The 10,694-nt window shown below is 34.0% G+C and overlaps 1 protein-coding gene across 1 annotated transcript; it reads right to left on the bottom strand.

The window, feature by feature from the left end:
- Positions 1–7,078: 7,078 nt before the first annotated feature.
- On the bottom strand, positions 7,079–8,002 carry LOC126497626 (olfactory receptor 4C11-like). Its single transcript, XM_050135764.1, has one exon. It carries the CDS (start codon positions 8,000–8,002, stop codon positions 7,079–7,081), a length of 924 nt encoding a protein of 307 aa, XP_049991721.1.
- Positions 8,003–10,694: the final 2,692 nt, after the last annotated feature.

Genomic DNA, 10,694 nt, shown 5'->3' with positions numbered 1-10,694 from the left:
AATCATACAGAGTAAACCTTCAGAAGTTGAGTATTTGCTACTGGTCCCTTCCACATAAGCCACTTTAGAAATATTTCACTGATATTTCCTGGTTCTGTAATTTTTTTTTCTGTAAGTTCCCACTAACAGTAAAAAGTGATAATAGAAGCATTCATTGTAAATTCTCACAGTTATAATTACCTTTCTCATGAGTTTTTATCAAAATTATGTCATCCAAAGTCTGCTAGGCTGAGTAGTAGAATTTATATGACAAATGGCACTAACATTTCTATTGCATTGATCCTTGTATCTCTTCTTCCCCATCTGTAGATGATGGAATTGTAAACATTGCTAATTTACTCACTGTTGACTCTCCTGTTCAGTCATGTCACAAACAAATATATAAACAATGACCTCATCATTACATGAGCAACAACATTTAGTGAATGGTCTTGATCTAAAGATTCTGCATAGTTAAAGCTGATTTGATATAGCTTGAGGTTTGTTCCACCATTTTCACAAATTTTCCTAGTTAAAGTAAACAAATTATGAAATTCTTTGAAATGTAGTATACTTGAATCACGCTGTACTTAATCATAGAGTCTTGCTTGGAGTAGATTATAGTTATTGTTTCAGAAAAAAATATTTGGGGAATGATTTACATAAGCTATTTTCTTTAAGATTTCAAATTATCTCTTTTTATTTTTAGATTATAATTGCATCATTTACTCTTTGACTAAACTCTTTCTATAAACAAACACCGATACATGCAGGTACTAACCCAAAGGGTACCTCAAAGGAATGAAATCTGGCAGATAAATGTGTTCCACTTTGGCGAATTTGGAAAATTATGTACACCACAGCATTGACACTTATTTGAGTTTTCAATGGGTAACTGCTTTGACCTCAGAATAAGACAGATTCAGTAATAATACATTTATTAGAAGCTATGGTAATCATGGGTATACCTTTACAAATAAAGACAGATATTGTCTAGCATGTCTTTAAGAAAATGAAACTTTTTTCCTTACTATCATATTAAGCATATTATAGGTACACAACACTGACCTCAGGCAGTTGTAGAAAGATCAAATTGAACTATAAAGGTTATGATAAACAGAAAGGGATAAAAATACTTTCAGAAATAGATTGCATAATGCTTATTGACTTGAATTTTCTTAATGCTAATGAGAAAGGAACAACAGCAGTGGAGAGAAACTGAATAATAAAATAGTCTTCTGAATTAAATCAACTGGTTTATTTCAAAGATTGTTGACCTCACAATGAAAGCCAGGAGATATATTGGGGAAGAGGTTTTGCTCTTGTTTCAGCAGGAAAAAAAGGTATGGATATCATCAGAATGAAAAAAGATTCAGTTTGAAAAAGAGAAATCTCTTTAAAAAGACAAATGATGGCTCACCCACAGAGGTGACAATCACACAGGTGTTAAAGAAATTAAATAGAGTTGGGGCAGGTTCTGCTCTTGTCTTTACAGGAAGATACACATCTTCAAATATTCAAGAGACCCTGGATATTTGGATGCTAACAGAAGGAAAAATAACTATCCAAAAAAGATCATCAAGAAAAAGGAATATGACATATAAGGACAGTTGATCAAAAAATGGACAAAGACTCTGTCCTTCTCTAAGTCCAAGCATGTTGTTAAAAGAAAATTTAAGAATATTTGTCTCATGTTGGGAGCCATCTGGTATGGGACAGAAAGAAAAAGAATTTGCTCTTCTTCATACATAATATTGTCTTTATCGAACCTTTCATTAAGTATATATGTCTCTATAAATAATGTTTAAGTTTTCCACTATGAAAAATGAATTTTCCTGCAGTAATCTTTGAAGTTTCCAGGAAGAAAATGGGAACCCACACAACAAATCCACCTAGTTGATATGACGTAATGATGCTGATAGTGCTACTATAAGGCTTGCTTTTGGGTACTAGTAGCTCAAGATGGTTTCAACTTGGTTAGGTGAAATGGTGCATTTTTTTTTACAACTTTGTCCATAACTCCAAATAAGAATCTCAGAAAAACCTTATCAACTTCTCAGACACTATTTGTAATTATACCAGACAGTAATCTTGGAACTTATTTATCATTTCACTTTCACAGGATCCCATAGAAAGAACATCACCCCCATGGCAACTGGAAGTAATTCTAGAAGATGATGTCCCCACTCCTAACAAAGTTTGTCCTCAGGGTTAGGGACATCATTTATGAGTTGATTATAATTGTTATAGGGTTGGGGGTTGGGAGGAAAAATTATGTAGGCTTAGGTATCTCTTTGGATAAAAAGGGAAAATGGATGGGATAATAGGTTAGTGTGTGCTTACTCACACTAATAATAACAGTGAGTAATAGAGCAAAAATAGAGTAAATACTTGTGAGCTATTATTTATTGGCAATTTACATTAATATATATTCTTGTATATTGATACAAACTTAAGTTATATTGAATATGTTCCTATTTTTGTCTACAATATTTATATACGTAGGCAAAGTTATTTTGTCATATTGTATTCATGCATGATTCTACCTCTGCTTAAGACATTTTGTATATTGATACAATTATCAGATATATTTGTCATATTGAAATACATTTTTTTTACATTTTGAGGTCATTGTTCTTATTTGTTGAACATTTGTTTGAATATTATTTAATATTCTAGTAAGAAGTTTTAGTTTATAAGTTAATAGGTATCAAGGCTTATAGGTCAATAATCATCCATATTTGTCCTACATATAGTTAGCCTAATCAGGTTCTTTACATACAAAGAAATTCTATTCTGCAGAGATAGATAGATAACCTTCAACCACTTCAAAGAGCTGTAGAATATGACATTTAAATAACTTAGGGTTCTGTTGATATGAGACACAATTGCCCCTGGCAGCAACACACTGATGTATTTCCAAGAGAAGGTTGAGCACCAAAGACACTCCACTTGGAGCATGTTTTCTTTTTGGCAAAATTGGTCTTTGGGCAAGAAATTGTCCATTCATCAACCACTGACAAAATGCACAAAGTCCAGATAGGACAAGTAGGAAAAAAGAAAATGACTGACAATTCTTGCCATGACAGGGTAAGACGATTTTAAGACTTTCCTGCCTCTGAAAATGGTCTGCCAGTTACTCTAGGCCTTATCCAAAGTTGGTTGCTCCAGCAATGCAAATGAGATTTTGGGTGTTTGCCCAGGTATTTGCCAGTCATTTGTTGCACATTTTGGAAGTTGCGTGGACTCTTGTACTATAAATGCCGATGTAAAGTGCTCATCTGGACCTGTTCTGGCTGCTGGATTTGGTTGCTGCTCACCATTCAAACAGAGGTAACAAGCATGAGAGTTCTGTCTTTGCCCCCCCCCCCCTACAAGCTGCAACACTCAGGAGAGCAGACCTTGCACTTCTCCAGGATAGCACAATAGAGCCAACCCTGTTGACAAAGGTGTCAGTGAGCCAAACTGGAAAGTGTGAGCATGGAACAGCTAACCCCATTTCTCATCTCTCTGGTGACCACATGAATAATGAAAGATGTTCTACCCCAATCCACCAACACCTGAGACAGGTGAGAGAACTGGTCTTGAAGTCAAAAGAGCTGAAGAGCAGGCCCTATACCTTACCAGGGCAGTACAATAATTCTACTTCTGTTAGAGCAGATGTGAGTGAGGCAAACCTGAATTTATAATCATGATAGAGCTGTCCCCATTACCCATTTGTCTTGTGACAGCATAAGCACAGGAGAGTTGCCCTCCTCCCTTCTGCCTATCAATGCCTGTGGAAGGAAGGAGAACAGGCCTTGTGGTCAAAAGAGATGGAGAACCAGCTGCATCAGGCAGGTGTGGGTGAGTCAGCCAAGAAGTTGTAAATATGGGAGAGCTTCTCCCATTGCTCATTTGGCAGACCAACCCTGTAGCCCTCTATAATATAGGGCAAAAAAAAAAAAAAAGAATACCCAGGAATATTCCTAGTGAGCCCCAGGTTGATAGTGTAATGTCAACCAGAGGTCTGAAAGCAGACCAATGATTCTTTGCAGTGCACATTGTAGTATACATTGAAAAGGGGGTCTACAGTGTAACTCATTGTATCACACTTCAGTTTCCATGATGACATTTTCTATTTTTCACTTTTTAATTCTTTCCTTTTTTCTTTTACCTCAGAAAGTAATACTTTATCTTAAATGAGATACAGTATAGTAATCACCATTTTGAAATCATATTGTTTATTTTATTGGAAGCATTACTGACTTTCTCAAAAAAGTTTATTAATGAGTATGGCTATTTACATTCTTCTGACTTTAGCCTTTGCACAGTTGGTAATTGTCAAGACATTTCAGTACTTAAAAACTTAGTTTTTATAAGATTCTCATTATCTTGATCATGTAGAATACCACTTACTGGATCAAATAATAATTGAAAAACACTGAGATTTTCTTCAGTCAGTTGCTAGGTAACATGATTTTAAGCCAGCTGTGAAAATACCATGTGCTATTGATACCTTGGGTTCAATTTTTTCCTAGAATGCCTACAACTGTGAAATAGATCAACACTGCCAGAAAGCATGCTGATTGCAGACATACTAGTACTGCTTGTAACATACAGGAGTGATGTTCTCTTACTCAGATTCAAATAAAAATTGAAATTTTAAATTTATGAAATCATATTTTATAATTTACTTTAAACCAATAAACGTTTAACTTTAGGAAAATTCATGGATTTGTTACTATAGTAGGGATTTCAAAAAAATGGCAAAAGTACAAAGCTAGGGATCATTCAATGAAGACTCTATTAAATGTGGCTTTTATAGGTGCGAGGTTCACTAAACTATTCAATGAAGTATTTAACTGAAGTATGAACCTATGATACTGAATGTTAAGTTACAGTTATTGTCAAATTAATGAAAATGAAACTAAATATTGAAATATGTTGCAGAGTTTATTTATTTAGTGTGTCTTTTACATCTTGTATCTTGATCCCGTTAACAACAGCCTGTGGTTTCTAATCACTTTCAATCCACAGTTAGAAAGAAGAAAGTAAAGAGCACAAAATCTTCCTCTTTTAATTGAATCCAAGATATCCCAGGTTATGGAATTGGGACACTCACAGTTAAGGTGTATCTTCCCAACTAAAGTAATGTAAGATAGATCATTTCTCATTGGCATGCCCAGACACTTATCTTCTAGGTGACTCCAGTACTTTGCATGATGACAATAAACATCACAGCTGGCATTTCTACACGTAAAATGAGCATGTAAATTTCTGGTGGAGGCATTGTTTGCTATCTGGGGGATTTGGAACTCCCTGTTAACTTACAGTGAGAAGACTCTTCATAAAACCTTGTGAGTTTGCATTTACAGACTGGTAAACCGATCTTTCTTGCTATATGAAGTTTGAAGAAACAGGCAAAGATAAGAAATAAATGTCTATTTGTTTTCTGACCTACTCACTTAAGAAGCAATTATATTTAAGCATCTTCATGGGTATTGAAAAGAAAACTCAGAGATATAAAATAATGAAAATTATAAATATTCATCTTGAAAAGATATAGGCAAATTTGACATTAGTGGATGGGAAACTAGAAATTTTTAGAAATATCCTTTAGAGATATCAATGCCTACTATGCTATCAGTTGTTCATAATAAAATTATTGGAAAAACTGGTGGTGCTATAACCCCATGTTAAAATGAGAAATGCTTTTATGGAGATAGTACAGTGACTTTATCATCATCCTTTATCATTTTTGTTTATTTGCTTGTTTCTTTTTGTTCACAGTATGGAACCCATGTCTTTCTGCATGCAATCAAACCCACCTAGCTATGAATTTTATTACAGCAGACTATTATCACTTGAAGTGGTACTTCTATATACCAATGTAATCTATAACCTTTGATAGAGAAAAAGCATGGGCATGTTTTATGTTTTATGAAGATTCCAGAGTGAGTATGAATTCTAATAACATTGATTAGATATCATTAAATTTGAAAATATACCATTTAAAAGTATATTCATATAGCTAAAAGTCCAAAGGGGATAAACTATAGCTTTGACTTTCATTCTTGGAAATATGAATTCTAAATTTAAATGTACTATTTAAAGACAGCAAATCCTCCTCCCTCTATCAGTTCTTGTACTCATGAGGTGCTAAGAAGTTAACCTATCGTAAAATATATTCACATAACTAAAACAAGCAATAAGGAGTATGATGTTTGTTCTCTCCAGCCATAATCAGTCTTTCTATGCTCCTATATTTTTCACCTTATTATACAATGGTCTTCCTTGATCTGCATATTCAGGCTGCCTAACTTTCTCTTTCTCTGTCCCTACCTCTCCAAAAATATGACAATCATTCCAATTCATATCCAAGTGAAAGGTTTCCCCTTCCATCACCATTGACAAAACTTTGGCCAGCTTTTCAAAAAGGGTCTAGTTTTCACATGTATTTTCAAATTTTTATGATAGTTCAATATGTATCACTGCATATCCACCAGTGAAGTAATAAGGCACACAGATTATCATTTTTAAAATTATGATTAATTCTTTGTTTGGCAAAATGAGAAATTTGCTCTGCTAGGTTTCTTATGGATTATTTTTATAAAAATTTAAAATAGACTAGAATAAACTCTTTAAAAGAAATTTATATACATGTTTTCAACAGCACAAAATCTTTATCAATTAATTTTTTACCTATTTATATGTACATGACTAATTATCTATTAATTTTTCTAACTGTATGTGAGGATTGAATCATATTATGATTTTAAGAAATTTTATTGCATATATTTATTAATTTATGGATTTATTTACTTATATCTGTATTTGTACACAATGTGACACACGTGAAGATGTCAGAAGGCAATTTATGGGAATTTATTCTTTTCCTAATCACATTGGTTCTAGGAATTGTACTCAAGTCAGCAGGCTTGGCAGAAAAAAAAATTACCTACTAAACCATCTCACTGACCCGAGAGTATTATTTATACACACATATACAAGACAGGTACCTTGTTTAACTAATCTCTGAAATACTTGGTCTTTCAAGTCCATGTATCTAAACAAAACTCTTAAGGAGCTATACTCTAGAATCATCATATATTGTTTATCAACTGAAGTCATACTTTATACACCATAATTTTTTCACTGCATTTTTTACCTCTACATTCCTCAGAGTATAGATAAGAGGGTTGAGCAAAGGTGTCCCAATTGTATAAAACACAGCCACCATCTTGTCAACTGGAAAAGTGGTTGGGGGACGAGTGTATATAAATATACAGGGACCAAAAAATAGGACCACCACAATGAAATGAGAAGTGCAAGTAGAAAGGGCCTTTCGTCTTCCTTCTGCACTGTGATTTCTCAGAGAGTATAAAATGACAATATAGGAGATAAATAGTACTATGAAACTTACCATGCAAATGGCACCACTATTAGACACAACTAGCAAATTTATCACATAGGTATCCATGCAGGCAAGTTTCAGCAAGGGCTGCAAATCACAGAAATAGTGATCAATAACATTTGGGCCACAGAATGGTAATCTTAAGGCCAAGAAAAGCTGTGCTGAAGAGTGGATACAAGAACCTACCCATGCAAGAATCACTAATACACCACAGATACGCTGGCTCATTATAGCTGTATATCTTAGAGGCCTACAGATTGCTACATAGCGATCAAAGGCCATGAGGATGAGCACAAAGATCTCCATGCACCCAAAGAAGTGAGCTGCAAAGACCTGAGTCATACATTCATTGTAGGTAATGGTTTTTTTCTTAGAGAGGGAATCCATGATCAATCTAGGGGCTGTAGTTGTAGAAAAGCAAGCATCAGCAAAGGACAAATAGAAAAGAAAAAAGTACATGGGACTCCCAAGAGTCTGACTTATCTTAATGGTCACCACAATGAGAAAGTTTCCCATTAGTGTCATAAGGTAAAGAATCAAGAAGACTCCAAATACTGCCTTCTGCTTTTCTGGATCCTGTGTCAACCCAAACAAAATGAAGTCAGTCACACTATTGTTATGTATCATGTTTGTGGCTGTAGTAGGAAGAAAGTGGTTGACAAATGTTTAACCTGCCAAGAAAAAATGGCATATTGAAATCAGTGCTCGGATCTTGATATTTTTGTTTCTACTTCAGGCTATTAGTCCCAGCCTTGTTGTCATTAATTCCCTGAAGATTTTAGTTACCCCAATATCCACCCTTTAAAATTCCAGCACAGATCACTAGGTCTCAATGAGATTTACCATTGACTCAAAAGCTTATTGTACTGGATCAAAGCTTTTGGACTTTAGGGCTGAGAAATACAAATGTTGTTCAAGTGCTTTGGTCTTTATTGATGTTCCAAAGTGTATAATTTGCTCCTTTTGTAAAAAAAAATGGCTACCTGATTGGAAACTTAGGAAAAATTTGTTTTGTTGGGTGGGTATGAGAACAAATACTTCCTCTACCTTATTCTGAATGTTTTGAAGAAATGAAAGTCTGCATGCATACAGAGATGCCTGTGTATGAAGAAATGTGTACATGCATGCATACATACTTAGACCCCATGGCTAATTATCTATTAGTGATTTCATCATATATTTATTTTTGTAATTGTAGACTGGACTTTCATTCCCCTGTTACACAGAACTGAATAATCATATAGAAACTATATTAACTATAACACTGTTTGGCCAATGGCTGAGAAATATCCTAGTTAGTGTTTATATCTTAAATTAACCCATTTCTATTAATCTATGTATTCCACAAGGCTGTGGCTTACAGTAATGTTCTGGCATCTTTCTCCTTTGACTTTTACATGGCATATCTTTTACTCCACCTCTCTCTCTCTCTCTCTCTCTCTCTCTCTCTCTCTCTCTCTCTCTCTCTCTCTCTCTCTCTCTNCACACACCACAGCCGATGCAAAAGCATGAGGATTTTATTAATTCTGTCATGACAGGATCCCCCAGCATTCGGGAAGCCGAGGGACCTCGAATAGCGGGTGCAGTCTACTTTTAAAGGGGCCACAGAAGCAAGTGGGGTTGTTCTTTGACTATTCTGATTGGCTTATTTGAAAGGGCTATTACCAATAATTGGCTGGAGAGCTGTTGCCAGATCAGATGAGGTAAGAGGTCATTTTGACCCCGTTTCCCAGGGGACCGAACCAAAGTATACGTATATGGGTAATTGTTCAGGAACTGAGTATGTGCGAGTGTAGCTGTTAGGTCCTTGGTTCCCAGGGGAGGAGGGGAAGCACTATGGCACAGAGGCTGAGAGGACTCAGAATTGTCAGAAATGGCTTCAGAAGTGTCTTAAAGTCTTTCTCTCTCTCTCTCTGTCTCTCTCTCTGTCTCTCTCTCTCTCTCGCGTTACTCTGCTAATCCATTGGCCAAAACAACTTTATTCATCAACCAATAAAAATGACACATATAAAGAAGGACGTCCCACATTGAATATTTATGTCTATTTTCCCTTAATCATTTAGCCCCTGGATAAATTATACTCTGCAAAAATTTATTTAGTCATATTTTAATATTACATCTTATTTAAAAAAAAACATGTTACTGTGACCATGATAAAATAAGTTTTTTTTAATACTTTAAGGCTGTGATAATCAAAGAAAACTATGTGATAATACTTTTAATAAATTTTTTGAGTTAAAAATTAAAGTTTTATACCTGGAAGCTTGAGATTTAATTAAAATTTTTTGATATCTTTAAACTAGAAAAAAATGTCCTTTAAAATGATAAATGTCCATATATACTTGTGTGTATACATATATATATATGATTTCAATAGTTTATGAAAAAGCCCATTGTTGCAATGTTAAGTTTTGTAATTTCTTTCAGCTGCTAGCTGCTTATCTAAACATTTGTAACTTATGTGATTGAAAAAAAAATCTTCAATGTAATTTAATATTATTATTTTGACCTAGAATTTCTATAAAATTGTTACCATGTTTAATTGTGTTTATTCATGTGTTTCTCTCTAGGGGTGTATGCATATGTGTCTGTGTCTCTGTATGTTCTCATGCTATGACACTCATGTGAAGGCTGGAGGACTTAAGTCTCTCCTTCAATCATGTGGGTCTAAAAATGGATCTCAGGTTGTCAGGATCTCTTTAACTGTTGAATTTCACTGAACCATGTTTTTATGCTTTAGAATCTTATGCATTAATTGAAATTTAATGATATCATAATATAGACATATTTTCTTTTGAGAAACATGCTGCTTGTAACTTTTATTTTCACAAATAATAATTTTATAAGACAACAATTTCTGAAGTATTAAGAATGTTACCTAATGCTAAAGGAATCATTGTTATTTGTAAATATTAACTGTTTTTCAATACTTTATATTACTTGGTTAGCTGTTAACTTACCTGGAATAATTCATGGGCTTGATAAAATCACCAAAGCAATTTAAACATTTAAATAGAACTAAAATGTAACTGACTTTGGATTCACACTTGTGCTGTGCAGACAGAAGTACGTTAAATTTATTATAAATACTTCAACAGAGATTTACAGGTATATTTGTATCTGTGGTTTTGTGTATCTTACATACAAGTATGGCCATAATTACAAGACTGATGAATTTTCAGAAATGATAAATTTTATAACAAATTTTTCTTGTGACATCATTTTATGTTAGCTGACTGATAAAATTAATACTTATTTTATTATTGTTATGCAAAATTTCATGTAAAGAACTTACATTTTAATATTTTATATATGTCAT

Source organism: Alexandromys fortis, unplaced genomic scaffold (genome assembly GCF_014885135.2).
Source record: "Alexandromys fortis isolate MF-2015 unplaced genomic scaffold, M_Fortis_MF-2015_v1.1 scaffold_23, whole genome shotgun sequence".
Lineage (NCBI taxonomy): Eukaryota > Metazoa > Chordata > Mammalia > Rodentia > Cricetidae > Alexandromys > Alexandromys fortis.
Note: the sequence above shows the minus strand (reverse complement) of the source record. Positions and strands in the feature narration are given on the sequence as shown.